Below are 24,975 nucleotides of genomic sequence, written 5' to 3' on the forward strand. Positions count from 1 at the left end.
AAGCAAGACAACAATAAAAATAGCAAGCTGGACAGAAAAATAGCAAACCAAAGAAATACAAGCTGGAACTTAGCTTCTGCTGGGAAGACAGGTCACAAGAACGATCCAGGAGAGAACTAGACCAATACTGGAACATTGACAGGTGGCATGGAGCAAAGATCTAAGTGGAGTTAAATAGAGCAGCAGCAAACGAGTTAACCTCGCCACCTGTGGAAGGAAACTCAGAAACACCCACCAGAGGAAGTCCATGGACAGAATTAGCCGACGTACCATTCATGACCACAGGAGGGAGCCCGACAACAGAATTCACAACACTTGCGATCCACTCAGTCAAAAGCCTTCGCTTGGTCTAAGGATGGCAAATACCCTTTCCAGTGACCCACCCTGCCCTGCTCCACTGCCTTCCGGACACCGAGCACAGCAGCAAACATACGGAGGCCTAGAACAGAGCAGCGCTGAGCGCTCGAAAGGAGCCAGGGTGCAAACTTCACCAACCGATTGAACAACACCTTTGCCAGAACTTTTCGGTCCATATCGACAAGCGCTATAGGACACCAATTCTCAATACAGGATGAGTCTTTACCTTTCGACAGAATAATCAGGGCTGACATCCTCATTGATCTGGGAAGAGTGCCTGAGGAAAGATATTCATTAAAAATCTCAGTCAAGAGGGGGACCAAAGAGTCCCTAAAGGTCTTGTAAAACTTGGATGTTAAGCCATCTGGACCAGGTGATTTTTTTGGGCCGGAGCCCATCAACCGCCAGTCTCACTTCCTCTTCCCTGAATGCCTCTGCCAAAACAAGAAGAGAGGGGTCATCCCCTGGCTCAGGAATGGTTTCAGCCAGGAAAGTCGATATCCCATCTCGATCCAAATCCCTCTTTCGCAAGAGGCGTGAGTAAAAGGATCTGACTACCTCCAGGATCCCTGGAGTTTCCTCCTCAGAGCCTGATACAAGTGATGCCTGTTTAGACTTCTGAGGCTCGAAACCTGACGGAAGAAATTCGCCACCCTTTCTTTGAAGAACTCCCACCACATAGACTTACTACTACAGAGATCCAAAAGAGGTACCTCGCTCTGAAGAAAGTACTCAAAAGATTGTCTCACCTCCGCTTATTCCAGAAGGGATGAATTCAGCTTCCATAGGCCTTTCCCCATGCAGGGAGTCTCTACAACATTCAAGGAAAAGAAAATTAAACAGTGGTCGGAGAATTCCACCTCAACGGCAGATACTGCGGAAAAGATGGCAATTCTCCTTAAAAAAAAACCTATCTACTCTAGACCTACTGCTTCCCCTATGAAAGGAGGTGAAAACCCCATGACCTGGGGTGTGACGGATGTGGACATCCACCAGGATAACTTCACTAGCTATGCTATTTAGGGTATTGCTATCATAAGCCAGTCTTCGGTCTCCGGGACCCCCTCATCACGGGATCTCGTAATGGTGTTAAAATTCCAACCAAAGACCACCTGCCGACTCGTAAAAAAAAAGGGCTTGACCTTCAGGAAGAGACATTTACGGTCCCACTTAGATTGTAGATATTAGTGAGCCAAAGCTCTTGTCCCCTCATGAAGACATCTAAAACTAGGCACCTCCCCATTTCTACCTCAATCACCCATCTGCATTCCACTGATGTAGTCTTAAAAAGGACCGCCACCCCACTACACAGCTCGGCTGCAAGAGACCAGTATGAGGGCCCGCTCCTCCACTCCCTTTTAGCTTTATAAATGGCCCCCATGTCGGTTAGTCTGGTCTCCTGCAAAAACAAAATGTCAGCCTCAATTCGGGTGAAAAAAATCAAAGGCTGCAATTCTAGCCACATCTGACTTTATACTGGCGACATTAATAGATGCCAGAGTCAACGGGGTGGGTTCCGCCATATGGGTGATTACGTTGGATGGCCTTCTTTTTCCCCATCCCCTCTTCTCCCTTTCCCCCTGAAGAGGGATCATGCTCCTCCCTTCTTTTTAGGGAGACTGAGGTGTCCATGCTCCCATTTATCTCCTTGCCTATGGGCTCCATGGCAGTCCCCCCCAGAGGAAACAGCATCCTCCGGAGGACAGATGCCACCGACCCCTCACACCTGACCTCCATCTCAGCAGAGTCATAGAGGGCTTGGAACTGGTTGGAGAGGGTGATCAAAGGGGAGCTGGTGAGCCATTCCTCTGGCATACTTACAGCCAGGGGGGTTGGAAGGCGATTTAACCTTCCCTTTCTTCCCCCTTTTCTTGGTACATTTGACACCCTTTTCTGTGGGCTGCTCCATGACCTCCTCATCCACACTTTCATACTGGGAGGAGTTGTTGGAGTCAGCCAGGTCCTTCTTCTCCATCCTCCTGATCTCCTTGCATACCTCTTTCTCCCCCAGGGCCTCAGAGACACCAGCCACATGGACAGGCATTGCCCCAGTTGCCTAAGGCTCTCCCTGCCCCTCACCCCCCATGGCGCTTTGCCTGCCTCTTTTGATAGAAGGCACCTCTAGCCTAGTCCTTCCTCATCTGCCCCTCAGCTAATCTCCCACCACCACCACCTGCTATGGCAGAGGTTGTGCCGCCAGGGGTTTCCCCCATGGTCCCCCCCAGTCTGTCCTGCAGCGGCATTGGAAAAGGAGTGGGGACAGGGGCTATATGAGTGACACAGATCACCACACAGGTGGCACCTAATGTTCCATCCCACAACACAAGGCATATTTCTGCACATTGCAGCTCCTAGCGCTCCTTCTCCCATCAATACGATCAGCTGTATCAGCTAAATGCCGGTACAGCTGATCTTCCGATGATGGCTGGGGCCCACTGCTGGCACTGGCTCCCCCACCTGCTCAGAGGTCCATAGCGGCCGGGTAGCAGAGCAGGGAAATTGATTCTCCCTGCTCTGCTGCAGAATGTAACTGTATCATAGCTCCGGGTGGGCCCCCTCAGAGCACCGGGCCCGGGGCGCCCACAGCCTTCCCCCCCAGTAGCTACGCTACTGCTGTGCCCTCTAAATTATAAAACAACCCTCTGTAATATAGTAATGCTGGGTGCAAGTGCCCTAGAAAACAGTGCCCATATATTGCCCCCTAGAAAGTAATATTGCCCTGTGAGCCCCTTTGACAGTCACAGTAACCTGAGTTCCCCTATAATAAGTGCCCACTTTACATTGGATAATGTCCCGAGTCTCCCCCTGTACAGCTCCCCTACACACAGTATGATGCTCTTTTTTTTACACAGTATAATGCCCCCTCACTCTATAGTACCACCCACACAGTATACTGGCCCCTTAGTAGCCCCCAAACTCTTTGATGGCTCCAACACTGTAAGATGACCCCCTAACTATAATCTCCACACTGTATGATGGCCCCCTAGATAGCATCCATATAAAATAATGCCCCAGATAGTCCTCAATATAGTATAATGTACTTCCCATAGTCCTCAATATAGTATAATGCACTACCCATAGGCCTACTCTATATTGTATAATGCACCTCCATAGGCAGACTCTATAGCATAAAGCAGCTCCCATAGGCAGACCCTGCAGCATAAGGCAGCACCCCATAAGAAAACTCTGTAGTATAAGGCAGCCTCCCATAAGCAGACCCTGTAGTATAAGGTAGCACCCCATAGGAAGACCCTGCAGTATAAGGCAGCACCCCCATAGGCAGACTATGTAGTATAAGGCAGCACCCCATAGGCAGACCCTGTAGCATATGGCAGCACCCCATAGGCAGACCCTGTAGTATAAGGCAGCACCCATAGGCAGACCCTGTAGTGTAAGACAGCATGTTACGGAATTGCAACACAGAACTAGAATAGAAGGGGAAAACTGACCCTGCACTGAGACTATGCTGATACCCTACGATGGAGTGGGTGACCCATTCCTTGCGAATAGATCCACTGATGATCCTAGGTTAAACTGAAGCGAAGACCTATAGACAGGGGGAAGGGGGTCCCTGAAAGATCTAAGGACTGGGTATAAAAACAGGTCACCTCCTAATAGAAAACACAGATATGGCTGCAGAAATCAACTGAAAACAAAAACTAAGGATATCAGAACCAGAGATCCCAGGACTGCACAATATCAAACTCAGAAAGCTATCAAAGCATCTAGCCAGAACTCTAGCGGATTAACACTGTTGTCCAGCAAGGAATGGGAGGCAGGTGCTGGGTAATAAAGAGTGATACAATCACCTCACTTAAAGGGAACCTGTCACCTGAATTTGGCGGGACCAGTTTTGGGTCATATGGGCGGAGTTTTCAGGTGTTTGATTCACCCTTTCCTTACCCGCTGGCTGCATGCTGGCCGCAATATTGGATTGAAGTTCATTCTCTGTCCTCCGTAGTACACGCCTGCGCAAAGCAAGATTACCTTGCACAGGCGTGTACTACGGAGGACAGAGAATGAACTTCAATCCAATATTGCGGCCAGCATGCAGCCAGCGGGTAAGGAAAGGGTGAATCAAACACCTGAAAACTCCGCCCATATGACCCAAAACTGGTCCCGCCAAATTCAGGTGACAGGTTCCCTTTAAGACAACCCAGCACCAGGGAAAAAGACCAGCAGCCAGAAAACCACTACAAGATGGCGGATGGTCAAAAACAAAACAGATTCTAACAGCCACACCATGGCAAGGAAGACTCTTTTGGCCATGTCCTACCCTACTCTAACTTATTAAACATGTCTTAAAATATCCTACACTCTTTTTAGGTATATTTTCTTTATTTTTCTTTAAGGGGATGGGTCACATTAAATTAAAAAAAAAATGCCCATTAATACCACATGCAAGGCACAAATACCATCACACCATGATCAGACCACATATTACCACCACATAGTTACCGAATAATACCAAATACAAGAGTAATGCTCAATCATCACGCACTCTCTTGATAGATGCTTGTGAGAATTTTATTGTACAGATGCAGCAATAACACAATTCAGGTGCAGGGATAGAGAAAATGGTCAGGCAACAAGAACATAATGTTTCGACCCTCACAGGATTTTATTCATATAGTCGCTGTTGGCAAAGTTCATTGCAGCCTATAATCTAAGATGCAGGTGCTCCCCTGGACCCAGGTGTCCTTTGCAATTAGAATATCCTTTATACTGTTCAGTAGTGTTGAGCGATACCGTCCGATACTTGAAAGTATCGGTATCGGATAGTATCGGCCGATACCCGAAAAATATCGGATATCGCCGATACCGATATCCGATACCAATACAAGTCAATGGGACATCAAGTATCGGAATGTATCCTCATGGATCCCAGGGTCTGAAGGAGAGGAAACTCTCCTTCAGGCCCTGGGATCCATATTAAAGTGTAAAATAAAGAATTAAAATAAAAAATATTGTTATATTCACCTCTCCGGCGGCCCCTGGACATCAGCGGGAGGATCCGGCGTCCGGCACGGCTTCTTTCTTCAAAATGCGCGCCTTCAGGACCTGTGGAATGACGTCCCGGCTTCTGATTGGTCGCGTGCCGCCCATGTGACCGCCACGCGACCAATCAGAAGCCGCGACGTCATTCCTCAGGTCCTAGAAGGCGCTCATTCTAGGACTTTAGCTGAGGAATGACGTCGCGGCTTCTGATTGGTCGCGTGGCGGTCACATGGGCGGCACGCGACCAATCAGAAGCCGGGACGTCATTCCACAGGTCCTGAAGGCGCGCATTTTGAAGAAAGAAGCCGTGCCGGACGCCGGATCCTCCCGCTGATGTCCAGGGGCCGCCGGAGAGGTGAATATAACAATATTTTTTATTTTAATTCTTTATTTTACACTTCCGATACCGATACCCGATATCACAAAAATATCGGATCTCGGTATCGGAATTCCGATACCGCAAGTATCGGCCGATACCCGATACTTGCGGTATCGGAATGCTCAACACTACTGTTCAGTGAACCTTGCCAAGAGAGACTATATGAATAAGACTCTGTGAGGGTCGAAAGGTTATGTTCTTGTCGCTTCACCATTTTCTCTATCCCTGCACCTGAATTGTGTTATTTCTGCATCTGTGTCTGTACAACAAAATTCATACAAGCATCTATCAAGAGTGTGCGGTGATTGAACATTAGCCTACTATGGGGATTGCCATCCCACTTCACCAGCACCTCGGAACTCTCCAGGCTAGAGTGCTCGCCACACTACCCATCTACGAGGGGCGATCCAAAAGTAATGATAATCAATACTAAACACAATGAATATAGTCAAAAATTTTTTTTATTTTTTTACATAGTCTCCTATCAAGTCTATACATTTAGTCCATCTCTTTTCTAAACTTAGAATTCCCTTAGAAAAAAATTCTTGATCTTGACCCTCAAAAAAATCCCCAACAGCGGTTATCACGTCGCTATTGTCATCAAATTTCTTGCCCCGGAGGTGTTCCTTGAGTCGAAGAAAGAGAAAGAAGTCACTGGAGGGCTAGATCTGGCCAATAGGGGGGTGTTCCACCAGTTCAAAGCCCGCTTCTTGAATGGTAGCCATGGCAACAGCAGCTTTGTGAGCCGGCGCGTTATCTTGGTGAAACAACACTCCAGCCCGCAGTTTGTCGCGCCTTTTCTCCTTGATAGCCTCCCACAATCTTCTTATTTGTTCTGCGTAGTAGGAGCCCGTAATAGTGGCTCCCTTCTCCAAATAGTCCACCATAATAATTCCTTCATCGTCCCAAAAAACGGACGCCATAACCTTCCCTGCTGAGCTTGACACTTTGAATTTCTTCGGCGTTGGTTCGTCGGCTCGTTTCCACGTCATCGATTGTTGTTTAGTTTCGGGATCAAAGTGGTGGATCCAGGTCTTGTCCATGGTCAAAAAACGTAACAAAAAATTTTCCTTGTCTGCTTGGAACTTTTCGAGATTTGCTATTGAAATGTCAACTCGTTTCTTCTTTTGCTCATCGGTTAACATTTTTGGCACCCAACACGCGGAGACCTTTCTCATATGCAATTCTTTTGCATGGATTCTTTGAATACTGCCATATGAGATCCCTGGGACCTCAGCTACATGCCTGATAGTCACTCTTCGATCTGCCAATACAACTTCTTCAACTTTTTTCACGTTTTCTTCATTGAGGGACGTGGATGGGCGTCCTTGACGATGTTCATCTTCCTTCGATGTTCTTCCCAGCTTAAATTCCTTGGCCCAGCATGCAACTGTGGAATATGGAGGAGAAGAGTCCCCCAATGTTTCCACCAAGTCGCTGTGTATGTCTTTGGTAGTCATTTTTTTCAAGCAGAGGTATTTGATGAAAGCTCTGAGCTCGTTTTTTTCCATTTTGATGTTCACTCCTCGGCAGTTCATATTCAAATGAATGTAGCTCCCGGGAATCGTGGTCTATTTAAGTGATTTTGTTTTCCTGGACTAGTGGGTACCTAAGAGAGAAGAAAACATTTTATTTTAATTTCTGTGTGCAATAGAAATAAGCGATTATCATTACTTTTGGATCGCCCCTCGTATTACCAAATACAAGGCACAAATACCAACAAACCATGACCAGACCACATATTACCACTACGTAGTGACCAAATAATACCACATACTAGGAACAAATACCACCACACCCTGCTTGGACCACATATTACAACCACATAGTGACCGAATAATACAACATGCAAGGTACAAATACCACTACACCATGACCAGACCACATATTACCACCACATAGTGACCAAATACTACAATACTGATCAATAATTAAAAGAACACAATGCTAAGTGCCATTATACACAGTAGCTCTGTATATACTGTCAGTGTACAGATAATAGAGTGATCGCAAGTGACATTATACACAGGAGCTCTGTATGGAGTGTATGGTGCACAGGTGATAGAGTGATCACCAGTGGCAATATACACAGAAGCTCTGAATATAGTGTTAGCATACAGGTAATACAGTGATCACCATTGACATTATACTAAGGAGTTCTGTACATAGTGTCATTGTACAGGTAATACAGGGATCTCCGGTCAAATTACACACAGGTGTTCTGTACATAGTATACAGTATATAGTGTAAGTGTACAGGGAATACACTGACTTACCAGTGAAATTTCTAGTTGAGGTCCTTAATTTTTCTTGTTTTCTTCATCCAGTGCAGACCGCCATCAACTACTCCAGCCAGGACTCGTTTCTGTATAAAATAACATAGTTATTTAGAGCACCGCTTCCAAAGCACGTTCCCCACTTTTTTCCTTTCTTCTACACTACACAGGCGAATGCAGACTTGCACAAACCATTAATTTATCATTAGTTATTATGCAACCCACCATTACAAATATAAAATTATAATGGGCTACTGTTTCCCCACCAACTATAAATAGTCCCATTTCCCACCTAATAAATATACACCTAATAAATATATAAATTAATTAACCCCTGTACTCTTCCCTAATTCATTACCAGTCACTGCATCCTCAATGCCCCTCACTAGAGATGAGCGAAACGGGTCGAAATTTTTCAAAAGTCGCCGACTATTGGCAAGGTCGGGTTTCATGAAACCCGACCCGACCCCAGTGTGGGGTCGGCCATGAAGTCGGCGATCTTTTGAATCTAGAATCGGAATTCCGATACCGATTCCCGATATGTTTATATCGGGAATTGGTATTGGAATTCAGATTTAAGTGGAAAATAGGTAAATAGGTAAATAGAGGTAAATAGTGAGGGGTAGGGTTGAGCGACCTTTACTTTTATAGGATCGGGTCGGGTTTCACGAAACCCGACTTTTTCAAAAGTCGGGTCGAGTGAAATCGGCCGATCCTATAAAAAAGTCGGGGTCGGGGTCGGCCGAGACTCGAAACCCAATGCAATGCATTGGGTTTCCATGGTTCCCAGGGTCTGAAGGAGCGGAAACTCTCCTTCAGGCCCTGCGATCCATATTTTAGTGTAAAATAAAGAATAAAAATAAAAAATATCGCAATACTTACCCTCTGACGCGCCCTGGTACTAACCGGGAACCTTCGTTCCTTAGAATCAGCCTTCCAGGACCTTGCGGTGACGTCGCGGTGACGTCGCGGCTTGTGATTGGCCGTGCGGCCGCCCACGTGACCGCTCGCGCGACCAATCACAAGCCGCGACGTCACCGCGACGTCACCGAAGGTCCTGGAAGGGCTGATTCTTAGGAAGTAAGGCTGCCGGAAAGAAGCAGGGCGCGTCCGAGGGTGAGTATATTCCTATTAGGTATATACTCACCCTCGGACGCGCCCTGCTTCTTTCCGGCAGCCTTCCTTCCTATTCCTATTAGGTATATACTCACCCTCGGACGCGCCCTGCTTCTTTCCGGCAGCCTTCCTTCCTAAGAATCAGCCCTTCCAGGACCTTCGGTGACGTCGCGGTGACGTCGCGGCTTGTGATTGGTCGCGCGAGCGGTCACATGGGCGGCCGCGCGGCCAATCACAAGCCGCGACGTCACCGCGACGTCACCGCAAGGTCCTGGAAGGCTGATTCTAAGGAAGGAAGGTTCCCGGTTAGTACCAGGGCGCGTCAGAGGGTAAGTATTGCGATATTTTTTATTTTTATTCTTTATTTTACACTAAAATATGGATCGCAGGGCCTGAAGGAGAGTTTCCGCTCCTTCAGACCCTGGGAACCATGGAAACCCAATGCATTGCATTGGGTTTCGAGTCTCGGCCGACCCCGACCCCGACTTTTTTATAGGATCGGACGATTTCACTCGACCCGACTTATGAAAAAGTCGGGTTTCGTGAAACCCGACCCGATCCTATAAAAGTAAAGGTCGCTCAACCCTACCCCTCACTATTTACCTCTCATTCCCCTGATTCATTATATTTACATGCCTCTTACATCACAATTCATTATGTCATGTCTTCTCTTTCTCCCACCTCTATTTTCCATTTTCGTCTGAAATAGATTCTAATTTTTTTAATTGAATTGCGCATTTTATAGGTGACTGTAAAAGTGGAAAAAGTTTAGAAATTATTCTTCTTGGTATGATTTTTTTTGCATGACAAAAACATGGCATTTTAACAAAGGTGTGCTATAATTATTCTGGGCTTTTTTTACCCACACTTTTTTGTGCGTTTGAATTATTATTAATTGATCCCTTTTAATGCATATCTAATAAATAATATGATTATATTAGGTGGATTTTACTGTGAAATTTTTAACTCGGCAATACCCCACTCCTGTCAAACTCAGATGTCCCTGTTGCTGTTGACCGAAACATGTCTGGGGGAAAATGTGTGTAAATGGGTTAGTAACTGGCTTAGTGATAGAAAGCAGAGGGTGGTTATAAATGGTATAGTCTCTAACTGGGTCGCTGTGACCAGTGGGGTACCGCAGGGGTCGGTATTGGGACCTGTTCTCTTCAACATATTCATTAATGATCTGGTAGAAGGTTTACACAGTAAAATATCGATATTTGCAGATGATACAAAACTATGTAAAGCAGTTAATACAAGAGAAGATAGTATTCTGCTACAGATGGATCTGGATAAGTTGGAAACTTGGGCTGAAAGGTGGCAGATGAGGTTTAACAATGATAAATGTAAGGTTATACACATGGGAAGAGGGAATCAATATCACCATTACACACTGAACGGGAAACCACTGGGTAAATCTGACAGGGAGAAGGACTTGGGGATCCTAGTTAATGATAAACTTACCTGGAGCAGCCAGTGCCAGGCAGCAGCTGCCAAGGCAAACAGGATCATGGGGTGCATTAAAAGAGGTCTGGATACACATGATGAGAGCATTATACTGCCTCTGTACAAATCCCTAGTTAGACCGCACATGGAGTACTGTGTCCAGTTTTGGGCACCGGTGCTCAGGAAGGATATAATGGAACTAGAGAGAGTACAAAGGAGGGCAACAAAATTAATAAAGGGGATGGGAGAACTACAATACCCAGATAGATTAGCGAAATTAGGATTATTTAGTCTAGAAAAAAGACGACTGAGGGGCGATCTAATAACCATGTATAAGTATATAAGGGGACAATACAAATATCTCGCTGAGGATCTGTTTATACCAAGGAAGGTGACGGGCACAAGGGGGCATTCTTTGCGTCTGGAGGAGAGAAGGTTTTTCCACCAACATAGAAGAGGATTCTTTACTGTTAGGGCAGTGAGAATCTGGAATTGCTTGCCTGAGGAGGTGGTGATGGCGAACTCAGTCGAGGGGTTCAAGAGAGGCCTGGATGTCTTCCTGGAGCAGAACAATATTGTATCTTACAATTATTAGGTTCTGTAGAAGGACGTAGATCTGGGGATTTATTATGATGGAATATAGGCTGAACTGGATGGACAAATGTCTTTTTTCGGCCTTACTAACTATGTAACTATGTAACTATGTAACTATGTAAGGGGTTAGATGCCAGAGATCTGAAAACAGCCATTGCAAACATAACAGAGCTCACTCTGTCAATCACACTGATATATCATCTGTGCCCTAAAGAATGTATGTCATGGACCTCCAAGGGTGATTGTCAATTGATGTTTTTCCTTGTTTCCTTCAGCTTCCTCTCTGTTGAATTTGGAACAATGTAAGATTGGAATGGAGTCTCCATTTCCCAGTGGTTTTGTGCTAGAAAATAGCTGGAAACCTGTGTTTTGCAGCATTTCCAACTTCACTAACCAAGAACAGAGGTACAATTGTTTAAATGACAAAATGATCTACTTCATGGGAGACTCAACCGTACGACAATGGTTTACATATCTAGTGCAGACTTTTAAAGGTAAGATGATGTTGATGGCTATCGGTTTGCATAGTAAACCAAATTGTCAAATAAAGGTATATTTTGAAGTGTCCATAATCTAAGAGGGTCTTAACTAAATAACTACAATGTCCACTGGAATCTTCAGCATGGATGAAGTTTATTACATTGTAGTGTTGAACTTTTTGCAACTGGATCACACAATACTGTATATAAGTTCATTTATCCCTCCTTTTCTTAGAGTATTAAAGAGTTTGATATTGCATGTGTATTATCCCTGCAAAAGTTGGGTCACACTTTAAATGTCAAAAAACAACATTTTATTTGATATTACTTAAGAAATCTCATATAAATAACACTAAACAGAAACCGGAAAATACAAGACATAAAAACGGACATGCGTAAGTGATTGTATAAAATAATGATGGCCAAGATTAATGTCAGTATTATATTTAAAATGTATATGTGACTGTAAGAATAACAAATGATTTCTACATCTAGTTAAAGGAAATCTGTCAGCAGATTTTTGCTACCTCATCTGAAAGCAGCATAATGTAGGAAAAGAGATTCTGAATCCAATAACGGATCACTTAGCTTACTAGGTGCAGCAGTTATAGCACAGAGTTTATAGATTTACCCATACAGCAGAGCTAAAAAAGCTGACCCTGCCCCACCAGGATCTCCATACAGTTATGGCCGAAAGTGTTGGCACCCTTGAATTTGTTATGGAAATTTGGGTTGGATAAATCTATCCCGTGTGTGCTGCGGCCGTTCCCAATAAGACTGAGTATTTTGAGCGCTCAAGAATGAGACTGCACAACATTGTGACAATAACATTGCATCAATACTGATCATTTATTGTACATACATAGTTTTACAATTGCATATAGAAAGGAGTGGTTAGGGGTGGTTAGTTAATTACCATATTGTATAGCTCCTCTGTTATTGGTTATCTAAATATATATGGAATATTGTGATTAATGCACATATGAATGCTGATTAAGCAACTACATTTTAGCTGTCTGCATCTTTCTGCATCTAGGACAAAGTTGAGACATCTGATCAGCACTTAATACATCTGGAGTTGTTCCGCTTTTTGCCTGGAAACCCCCCAGTCTGTCTGGCTTATATCAGTTTAGGTCAACCATTTTAAGCCATTGATTATAATATATATAGATATATTTGCGTTTATATGAGTATATATGAGTATAGAGGAGTATACATGCAAGTGAGATCTACATGATATATATATTTCTATCACCAAATTGCTCCAGAAAATGAAGGACTTCTCCCCAAAAATTATTCCAATTACACATGTTTTTAATGCACATGTTTGTTTCCTTTGTGTGTATAGGAACATCATCAAAAAAACAAAGTAAAAAGGCATATTGGACATAATTTCACATAAAACCACAAAAATGGGGCGGACACAATTGTTGACATCATCAACTTAATATTTGGTTGCACACACTTTGGAATAAATAACTGCAATCAATCGCTTCCTATAACCATCAACCAGCTTCTTATACCTTTCAATTGGAAGTCTGGACCACTGCTCCAATGTGCCTTCTCCCAACAGCAATTATAAGATCTCTCCACAAGTGTTCAATGGGATACAATGGCCACTTCAGAACTCTCTAGCACTTTTTTTATATCCATTTCTAGGTACTTCTTGAAGTATGTTTGGTGTCAATAAATTGTATTTGTATTGTAAAACTTCATTTACCCAGATGATAAATAAAAATTGGTAAATGTCACTGTCCAGATAGCTTGTCCACTGAGATTCAACAAAATGTTCACTCAGCGCTAAATCTTACTCAGGTCCTTTATCACCCATATACAGTATGTTCTGCCCATGTCAGAGCTTTATTAAGGTAGATCCCTGATAAATCCCAATACTTCAATGACTTTATAGTAGGTTAAGATTTTCGACTTTAAGAAATGGTATCTAATGTAAGTATAGAATAAGAAGGAAAAAGATGCAGCACTCACCCGTGATCTTCATCAAAATGTGTCCTTTATTCAGCGATACAAGCCATACAGAATGTAAAACGGCATTCGCAGGGATATGTGAGGGAGCGGGGAACACAATCGATCTATTTCAAGATCTAGTAATCAAAGATATAGAGGCAATATTATATAAAAAAACACTAAAAAATCTATTAACACAGGAGGAAAAAGCCTTAAAAGAAATACAAACGTGGAATGATATCATTATCCGAAGAGCCGATAAAGGCGGAAATATTGTCTTACTAGAGAGATCCTATTATATTGAGGAAGCACTATCCCAACTAGATGACACAGAAACCTATATCAGATTAGATGGCAACCCCACAAATAAATTTAAAGAAAAATTGAGGAGTCTATTAAGAAAGCATGTAGAAAAGGGGACGTTAACAAGAGGGAGAGCCGAGAAACTAATGCCGGAATTTCCAAATTTCGCGCATTGGTATAGCATCCCCAAAATTTACAAAAACGCAGAAAAACCGCCAGGACGCCCAATAATCTCGGGCAGAGAATCGTTGACCGAACCCCTATCTCAGTTCTTAGATTGGCTACTAAAACCATTGCTATCAAAAATCCCCTCCTTCATAAAGGATTCAGGAGATTTTCTCCTGGCCCTTAAAGACTTTCACTGGCAGCCCACTTTCGCTCTTGCATCAATTGACATCGTTAATCTCTATACTAGAATTCCACAACAAAAAGGGTTGGAGGCAATCCACCATATTCTAATGAATACAGATAAAGATTCAAATTTTATTCCATTTGTGTTGGATAGTCTCGAATTCGTTTTGTCGCATAATGCCTTTAAGTTCTTAGATAGATGGTATCTCCAAAAAGTTGGCACCGCGATGGGTACCCCGGTGGAATGTGTCTTTGCAAATCTGTTTTTAGCAGCTTTTGAGGAGAGACATGCCACCGGACCCCAGAACCCATACCTTCGGCATATACAGCTCTATTTAAGATTCGCCGATGATATCTTTATACTGTGGGATGGCGAAGAATCTAAATTTAACGAGTTTGTTGCTTTCCTAAATAACAATAAGGAGGAAAACATGAAATTTACTTCAGTATTCAACAATAGAGAATTAGAATTTTTAGATGTCAAAGTAGAAATCGTGAATGAAACTATAATAACGAAAGTCCATAGAAAAAGTACAGCCACAAATAATATCTTACATTTCAAAAGTGCCCACCCGAATCACACAAAGCATAGTATTCCATATAGTCAAATGGTTAGATTACGAAAAATTAATAACAATGAGGAAAATTACAAAAACCAGGTAGATGAACTAAAAAAGTCTACTAAATAGAGGATATCCAGCAAATGTTTTACAACAAGCAGAATTTAGAGCAGCTAAACTATCTCAATCTCAGCTGTTGGAAAAGGGCATTAAAAAAATAAATAAATAAATAAAAAACGTGAGCGGAGGTTCTAATAAAAACCGCAGGTTCACATTCACATTTAAACATAGCCCACTTGACAAAGACATACAAGCAGCGATATGAAAAAATTGGCACGTGCTGCAAAAAAATGCCGATTTTAGAAATCTTCCGGAGACTTCTCCTCTATTCGCTTATAAACGATCAGTCAACATAGGAGACCTTGTCGTAAAAAATAAAGTGTCACCACCAACAAACAATTGGTTAACTAAAATTACACCGCAAGGTAATCACAAATGCGGCAATTGTAGTGTATGCAATTTGCACAAAGTAGATAACCCATTGCGAATTGGTATGATTGAACATTTTGTGAAGGATTTCATAACCTGTAAGAGTAAATTCTTGGTATATGTTATTTTCTGCCCTTGTCAACGATTTTACATCGGCAAGACAATTAGACCACTCATAGTCCGAATTCGAGAGTATTACAATTCAATTCGGACAGGAAAGGGACGTGTGCGCTTTGTAGAGCATATGGCGGAGGCACATAATAGTGACCCAAACCAATTGCGTTTTGCAGGTTTAGAGATAGTTAATTTCTCACAATATGGCGGTAATCATGACCGCCAACTCCTGCAGCGCGAGGCTAAATGGATCCTAAAAACTAACGCACAAGGACCAGGGGGTCTTAATGATAAACTTGACATGGCAGTGTTCATATAATACTCTTGTAACTTATCACTCTGTATTAAGAGACTCTGTTGTTTTTACCCTTCACATCTTGCAATTAATAGAGTCAGGTGGGTCTAAACCCTTATAAGGAAATGACATCACCTGTTTGAGCATGGACCCGTAGAAGCGCCGTAGCGCGAAACGGCCGTCGTCCGGTCTCTTCTCACTCCCGCTCCCTCACATATCCCTGCGAATGCCGTTTTACATTCTGTATGGCTTGTATCGCTGAATAAAGGACACATTTTGATGAAGATCACGGGTGAGTGCTGCATCTTTTTCCTTCTTATTCTATGGTTATGGACTAGTTCTTATATATGCATAGCACCACCCGCAACTCACAAATTGGAGACCTCACTTGTCCAGCCGAAGTAGATCATATATGCAGACTTCCTATTGCGGTTTAGTGGATCTCAGTGCCGGTCACTCCTTTTTCTCTTTATAACGAAGTATCTAATGTAAGTCTTAGGCTGAATATACACAAATTATTGAGAGCAAGTATTCCTAAGAATGCACGTTTCCCCATAATCAGCCCCTCTAAACAGGCTGCCAGTAACCCGATGGATGCTTCTCTGTTAAAAATCATCTTTCTCTGCACCACATGACTCCATGTTAAAAAAGAAAAGTACTGCCAAAAACAATGGTATTCTATGCAAATAGAATGATTGTGAGCAGCTGCTGGCCTTTCTAATGAGACTAGTAAACAATTCCACAGGTTTGGTAGTCTAAATGCACACTTAGGGTACCGTCACACTGAAACGATGCTGCAGCGATACGACAACGATGTCGATCGCTGCAGCGTCGCTGTTTGGTCGCTGGAGAGCTGTCACACAGACAGCTCTCCAGTGACCAACGATCCCGAAGTCCCCTGGTAACCAGGGTAAACATCGGGTTACTAAGCGCAGGGCCGCGCTTAGTAACCCGATGTTTACCCTGGTTACCATCGTAAAAGTAAAAAAACCAAACACTACATACTTACCTACCGCTGTCTGTCCCCGGCGCTCTGCTTTCCTGCACTGACTGTGAGCACAGCGGCCGGAAAGCACAGCGGTGACGTCACTGCTCTGCTTTCCGGCTGGCTGGCGCTGACACTGACACAGGATGCAGGAGTGCAGAGAAGCACATCGCCGGGGACAGACAGCAGAAGGTAAGTATGTAGTGTTTGCTTTTTTTACGTTTACGCTGGTAACCAGGGTAAACATCGGGTTACTAAGCGTGGCCCTGCGCTTAGTAACCCGATGTTTACCCGGGTTACCAGTGAAGACATCGCTGAATCGGCGTCACACACGCCGATTCAGCGATGTCAGTGGGAAATCCAGCGACGAAAGAAAGTTTCAAACGATCTGCTACGACGTACGATTCTCAGCGGGGTCCCTGATCGCAGGAGCGTGTCAGACACAGCGAGATCATAAGGATATCGCTGGAACGTCACAAATCGTGCCGTCGTAGCGATCAAAATGCCACTGTGTGATGGTACCCTTAGGGCCCTCATACACATTTGACTGAAGTCAGCTGGATCCACTGGCATTGTCAGCTTAGGGTGAACTAACGTGGATGATGGTCAGGACAGATATCGATGTCCATGGTTCTCCCTAAGATAAGCTGCCGGCCAGCATGTCAGTAGGCAGCTTTCTCATAGGGAACACAGGAGCACTCTGCGGAAAGAGCATTCCTGTGTATGGTAGTGTTTGCTGAAGTGGCTTTTGGCCAAACGATCGGGGAAGGTATAATTTAGTCTACAGCCATCTAGTATGAATGGCCAGATTTAGGAGCCACAAACACTTTAGATAGCTATTGGCAGAATGTCGAATGTTCAGCTCGACCAAAAGCTCCCGTCTTTTCTAGACTCCTAGACCAGTAGTTTATCTCTGCACTGAACAAAATCACTGTCCTTTGAAATTCCACATGTATTATTTTTTAATCCCAAATTTTCTGTCCGATGAAGATTGAGAGGCCTTTATATGAGACCATCAGCTAAACCCGACATTAGGTGCATGGGGGTCTTTACTAGTGCTGATCGAGCATACTTGGTAATGCTCGGTACTCGCCCAAGCATCGCTTTACTCGCAGGGTTCAGCGAGCGCCGAGCATTTCTGGGATTGTTAGGCGGGAGTTCAGCTCCACGTCCTGCATGTTTGGCGCTCTTTAGAACGCCAATCCACATTCAGGGATTGTGTGCCACGCACTGTAATGCCACAGTCATGTTGGTTGTGGCATTACAGTGATTGGCAGAGCGTCATCAGGTATATATCAGACCTGGCGCCACCCTGCTCGACACATTCAGCTCCGGAATCAGCTAGTGTAGGGAGGGAGAGTTGCTACCGAGATACTATCAGATTTGGGGGTTTCAAAGATAGTGTGGGTATACCATAATTGAATACACAAATCCAGCTATATCAACAGTCCTTCTAAGGACTAATTATGGGGTATATAGATTGCAGTGCTAGATAGGCAGGCAGTGTATGTGGGTATATACTTATCAGTAGAAGGCATGCAGGCACTCTATGTGGGTATATACAGTAGATATCACCGCTAGTCAGGCAGGCATTGCATGTGGCATACTTCATTGCATACATCAAGAGGGTCCATTCCATTTCTTTCTGATGCTGCTGCCTATTACATATATTGACAGTATAGACATAGCCCCAGGTGGTCAGGAATATTTTTTTTTTGCATCTTAATCCTGATTATTTTATTCCAAAGCAATCCAGAGCACATGCTTATGTTCTCCATTTGCTTGTTGGCAAAATACAGCCAGATCCTTTTCATAGTACAGTGTGAAAATCCAGCTATTTTAAATGGGTTTGCCAGTCCCAGTGATCACAACTGAGTGCGCAGAAAATTGCCATTTTTGTGGTACTGTAAAAAAATGTTGGAGTGTATTATCCAATTTCTTGACACCATTTTGCTGCCAAAAAAATATTTAGCTACTAAAAAAATATTTAGCTACAGAGCAGATATTTTCCACGGAGTTTTGTCCACCACAAGGATCGCATATCATTGCGGTCAAAATTGTGCCATTTCAGGCCTCCATAGAATTGTTTTTGTTGTTGTCTTAGCCTGCTTATTGACACATTTTTTCTGGCCAAAAAAAAAGAACACAGGCCAGATATTTGAAAGTATGGTATCTCCGTCACATGCCTTAGCTATCTGTGGGCTAAAAATTGTGGCATTTGAGGCCTCCATTCAACTGTTTTTGCTGTGTGTTACCCTAGTTCTTGACACTATTTTCCTGTAAGAAAATAAAAATACACACCACATATTTTACAGTCTGGCATCTCCGTCACATGCCTCATCTATCTGTGAGCTAAAAATTTTGGTATTTCAGGCCTCCACTGAACTGTTTTTGCTGTGTCTTCCAATAATTCATGACACTATTTTCGGGTAAGAATATAAAAATACAGGCCACATATTTTACAGTCTGGCATCTACGTCACTCGATTCATCTATCTGTGGGCTAAAAATTATTGCATTTAAGGCCTCCATTCAACTGTTTTTGCTGTGCTACCCTAGTTCTTGACACTATTTTCCTGTAAGAAAATAAAAATACAGGCCACATATTTTACATTCTGGTATCTCCGTCACATGCCTCATGTATCTGTGGGCTACAAATTTTTGCATTTGAGGCCTGCATTTAACTTTTTTGCTGTGTCTTAGCCTACTAATTGACACAAGTTTGCAGTTTTCAAAAAAGGCCAGATATTTGAAAATGGGTTATCTCCGTCACATGCCTCACCTGTGGGCTAAAATAGGGGCAATTTTTGTGCTCCACTGAATTGTTTTTGCTGTGTATTAGCCTACTTATTTACACTACTTTGCTGTTCAATAAAAAAAAATCCAGGCCAGATAATTTAAAGTGGGGTATCTCCGTCACACGCCTCATCTATCCGTGGTGTAAAAATTGTGGCATTTGAGGCCTCCATTGAACTGTTTTTGCTGTGTCTTAGTCTAGTTATTGACGCCAGATATTTTAAACTGTGGTTTTTCCGCACATGGATCACATTTAATTTAGCTCCAGGCATTTTTAGTGAACGTGGCAAATATTGTAGTACATTTAAAATGGGCAACACATGTGGCAAGGGACGGGAAAGTGGACGTGATGGTGCATGCAGAGGGTGAGGCCGAGGCCGTGGGCAAGCTGAAATTGGGTCACAACAAACACCCACGTCTCCTTGCTCAACATTCCTGTCACAATTACCGCAGAAGCACACCACTATTGAAACCAGAGCAGTGACAAAAGGTTGTTGGTTGGATAGCGGATAATGCTTACAGTCACTTTGCCACCACCACCATCACCTGTCTTCCACTCGGTCAAGTCTGAGTAACCGTGAGTGTGGACCGTATATATTCCTCACCCTGATTCTCCTTCCTCGCACAATGCCGAGTGCCCTGAGACAACTGATTCCACACTTGGACACTCCAAAGAGCTGTTCACTTTTCCATTTATAGATTTTGTCTGGTTTGCTTGAAGCAGGGCAAGAGGAGGTTGCATGCATTGATTTTGGTCACACGGAGTCGATGGTGGGAAAGTGTCACAAGAGGAGGACGATGAAGAGACACAGTTGCCAGAAAGTCAGGAGGAGGACCAGGGTGCGGAAGTGGAAGACAAGGTTGTTGATGATATAGTAACTAACCAAGCTGGCAGGAGGACAGGCAAAGCGAGCACAGCAGCAAACAGGGAGGTAAGCGTAGCACCCCAAATGGCACAAAGAAGCAGTGTGGTGGCAGCAGACAGGAGGCAGAAAACCATTACCCGTAACAGCTACCCAACGGAAGTTGGTAGTACAACTGTTAGGTCTTCCCGAGCCTGGTTGTTTTTCAGGATTCAGCTGACAACCACAAACAGGCCATTTGCACCACCTACCATGCTCGCATCAGCAAGGGTAGCAACACAGCCTGACCACCACCAGCATGATCAAGCGTATGGCAGCAAAGCACCTGACTCTGTGGGCCGTACCCCAGTGTCAAGGAACAGTGTCTGCAGGTGACACCACTGCTTCTTCCTATGTTGTGCATGCAAGCCAATCCTCTGTCCATGGTGCATGCGAAGATGCCTCCTGCCTGTCGTTGCACACGCTCAATTAGAACCATCATTGTTATGACCTGGTGGTTAGGACAATAATGGACCTGGTGGTTAATAGCACACGGAAAGACCTGATAGTTACAATAATACAGGGCAAGCTCTGGGAAGTGGAAACTCTGCTGACCGCAATCCCTAATCCTATCACACACACTAGAAATAGCCGTGGATTGCTCCTGAGTCCTAACGCTCCCTATGCAACTCGTCACAGCCTCAGAACTAGCTAGCCCTAAAGATAGAAAAATAAAGCCTACCTTGCCTCAGAGAAATTCCCCAAAGGAAAAGGCAGCCCCCCACATATAATGACTGTGAGTTAAGATGAAAATCACAAACACAGAGATGAAATAGATTATAGCAAAGAGAGGCCCGACTTACTGAACAGGCAGAGGATAGGAAAGGTAACTTTGCAATCAGCACAAAAACTACAAAAAAAACCATGCAGAGTGCGCAAAAAGACCCTCCGCACCGACTCACGGTGCGGAGGCGCCACCCTGCATCCCAAAGCTTCCAGCAAGCAAAACAAAAATCAAAATAGCAAGCTGGACAGAAAAATAGCAAACAAGAGAAAAACAAGCAGGAACTTAGCTTCTGCTGGAGAAGACAGGTCACCAGAACGATCCAGGAGCGAACTAGACCAATACTAGAACATTGACAGGTGGCATGGAGCAAAGATCTAAGTGGAGTTAAATAGAGCAGCCAGCTAACGAATTAACCTCGTCACCTGTGGAAGGAAACTCAGAAGCCGCAGCCCCACTCACACCCACCAGAGGAAGCCAATGGACAGAACCAGCCGAAGTACCATTCATGACCACAGGAGGAAGCTTGACAACAGAATTCACAACAGTACCCCCCCCTTGAGGAGGGGTCACCGAACCCTCACCAGAGCCCCCAGGCTGACCAGGACGAGCCAAATGAAATGCACGAACCAGATCGGCAGCATGAACATCAGAGGCAAAGACCCAGGAATTATCTTCCTGACCATAACCCTTCCACTTGACCAGGTACTGGAGTTTCCGTCTCGAAATACGAGAATCCAAAATCTTCACCACATACTCCAACTCCCCCTCAACCAACACCGGGGCAGGAGGAACCACAGGCGCCACGTATCTCCGCAATAATGACCTATGGAACACATTATGGATGGCAAAAGAAGCTGGAAGGGTCAAACGAAATGACACAGGATTGAGAACCTCAGAAATCTTATACGGACCAATGAAACGAGGCTTAGACTTAGGAGAGGAAACCTTCATAGGAACATAACGAGATGACAACCAAACCAAATCCCCAACACGAAGTCGGGGACCCACACAACGCCAGCAGTTAGCGAAACGTTGAGCCTTCTCCTGGGACAATGTCAAATTGTCCACCACATGAGTCCAAATCTGCTGCAACCTATCCACCACAGTATCTACACCAGGACAGTCCGAAGACTCAACTTGCCCTGAAGAGAAACAAGGATGGAAACCAGAATTGCAGAAAAACTGCGAAACCAAAGTAGCCGAGCTGGCCCGATTATTAAGGGCGAACTCAGCCAAAGGCAAAAAGGACACCCAATTATCCTGATCAGCAGAAACAAAGCATCTCAGATATGTTTTCAAAGTCTGATTAGTTCGTTCGGTTTGGCCATTTGTCTGAGGATGGAAAGCCGAGGAAAAAGACAAATCAATGCCCATCCTAGCACAAAAGGATCGCCAAAACCTCGAAACAAACTGGGAACCTCTGTCCGAAACGATGTTCTCCGGAATGCCATGTAAACGAACCACATGCTGGAAAAACAATGGCACCAAATCAGAGGAGGAAGGCAATTTAGACAAGGATACCAAATGGACCATCGTAGAGAAACGATCACAAACCACCCAAATGACCGACATCTTTTGAGAGACAGGGAGATCCGAAATAAAATCCATAGAAATATGCGTCCAGGGCCTCTTCGGGACCGGAAAGGGCAAAAGCAACCCACTGGCACGAGAACAGCAGGGCTTAGCCCGAGCACAAGTCCCACATGACTGCACAAAAGAACGCACATCCCGTGACAAAGACGGCCACCAAAAGGATTTAGCCACCAAATCTCTGGTACCAAAGATTCCAGGATGACCAGCCAACACCGAACAATGAACCTCAGAGATAACTCTACTAGTCCATTTATCAGGGACAAACAGTTTCTCCGCTGGGCAACGGTCAGGTCTGTCAGCCTGAAATTTTTGCAGCACCCACCGCAAATCAGGGGAGATGGCAGACAAAATTACCCCCTCTTTGAGAATACCCGCCGGCTCAGGAACACCCAGAGAGTCGGGCACAAAACTCCTTGACAGGGCATCAGCCTTCACATTCTTAGAGCCCGGAAGGTACGAAACCACAAAATCAAAACGGGAGAAAAATAGCGACCATTGAGCCTGTCTAGGATTCAACCGTTTGGCAGACTCGAGATAAGTCAAATTCTTGTGATCCGTCAAGACCACCACGCGATGCTTGGCTCCTTCAAGCCAATGACGCCACTCCTCGAATGCCCACTTCATGGCCAACAACTCTCGATTGCCAACATCATAATTGCGCTCAGCAGGCGAAAACTTTCTAGAAAAGAAAGCACATGGTTTCATCACCGAGCCATCAGAACCTCTTTGCGACAAAACAGCCCCTGCTCCAATCTCAGAAGCATCAACCTCGACCTGAAACGGGAGCGAAACATCTGGCTGGCACAACACAGGGGCAGAAGAAAAACGACGCTTCAACTCCTGAAAAGCTTCCACAGCCGCAGAAGACCAATTGACCACATCAGCACCCTTCTTGGTCAAATCAGTCAACGGTTTAGCAACACTAGAAAAATTAGCAATGAAGCGACGATAAAAATTAGCAAAGCCCAGGAACTTTTGCAGGCTCTTCACAGATGTCGGCTGAGTCCAATCATAAATGGCCTGAACTTTAACAGGGTCCATCTCGATAGTAGAAGGGGAAAAAATGAAACCCAAAAATGAAACCTTCTGAACTCCAAAGAGACACTTTGACCCCTTCACAAACAAAGAATTCGCACGAAGGACCTGGAACACCATTCTGACCTGCTTCACGTGAGACTCCCAATAATCCGAAAAGACCAAAATATCATCCAAATATACAATCAGGAATTTATCCAGGTATTCTCGGAAGATGTCATGCATAAAGGACTGAAATACTGATGGAGCATTGGAAAGCCCGAATGGCATAACCAGGTACTCAAAATGGCCCTCGGGCATATTAAATGCTGTTTTCCATTCATCGACCTGTTTAATACGCACAAGATTATACGCCCCTCGAAGATCTATCTTGGTGAACCAACTAGCCCCTTTAATACAAGCAAACAAATCAGACAACAGCGGCAAAGGATACTGAAATTTGACTGTAATTTTATTAAGAAGGCGGTAATCAATACAAGGTCTCAAAGAACCATCCTTCTTGGCCACAAAAAAGAACCCTGCTCCTAACGGTGATGACGACGGGCGAATATGACCTTTCTCCAAGGATTCCTTTATATAACTCCACATAGTGGCGTGTTCTGGCACAGATAAATTGAACAGTCAGCCCTTAGGAAACTTACTACCAGGAATCAAATTAATTGCACAATCGCAATCCCTATGAGGAGGTAGGGCACTGGATTTGGGCTCATCAAATACATCCCGGTAATCCGACAAAAACTCCGGGACTTCAGAAGGAGTGGACGACGAAATTGACAAAAATGGAACATCACCATGTACCCCCCGACAACCCCAGCTGGACACAGACATAGATTTCCAATCCAATACTGGATTATGGACCTGTAGCCATGGCAACCCCAAAACGACCACATCATGCAAATTATGCAACACCAAAAAGCGAATATCCTCCTGATGTGCAGGAGCCATTCACATGGTCAATTGAGTCCAGTACTGAGGCTTATTCTTGGCCAAAGACGTTTCATCAATTCCTCTCAATGGAATAGGATACTGCAAGGGCTCCAAGAAAAAACCACAGCGCCTGGCAAACTCCAAGTCCATCAAATTCAGGGCAGCGCCTGAATCCACAAATGCCATAACAGAATAGGACGACAGAGAGCAAATCAGAGTAACGGGCAAAAGAAATTTAGACTGTACAGTACCAATGGTGGCAGACCTAGCGAACCGCTTAGTGCGCTTAG

General features: G+C 44.3%; 1 protein-coding gene across 1 annotated transcript in view; it reads left to right on the forward strand.

Moving 5' to 3' along the window:
- The window catches only part of LOC138664646 (NXPE family member 2-like), a 123,893-nt gene that overhangs the window by 38,692 nt on the left and 60,226 nt on the right, over positions 1 to 24,975 (forward strand). The window contains exon 3 of the mRNA XM_069751532.1: positions 11,441 to 11,659. Within this exon, the coding sequence (XP_069607633.1) occupies positions 11,479 to 11,659 (181 nt within the window). The 5' untranslated portion in view covers positions 11,441 to 11,478. The remainder of the gene's footprint in view (positions 1 to 11,440; positions 11,660 to 24,975) is intronic.

This window comes from Ranitomeya imitator, chromosome 2 (assembly GCF_032444005.1).
Source record: "Ranitomeya imitator isolate aRanImi1 chromosome 2, aRanImi1.pri, whole genome shotgun sequence".
NCBI lineage: Eukaryota > Metazoa > Chordata > Amphibia > Anura > Dendrobatidae > Ranitomeya > Ranitomeya imitator.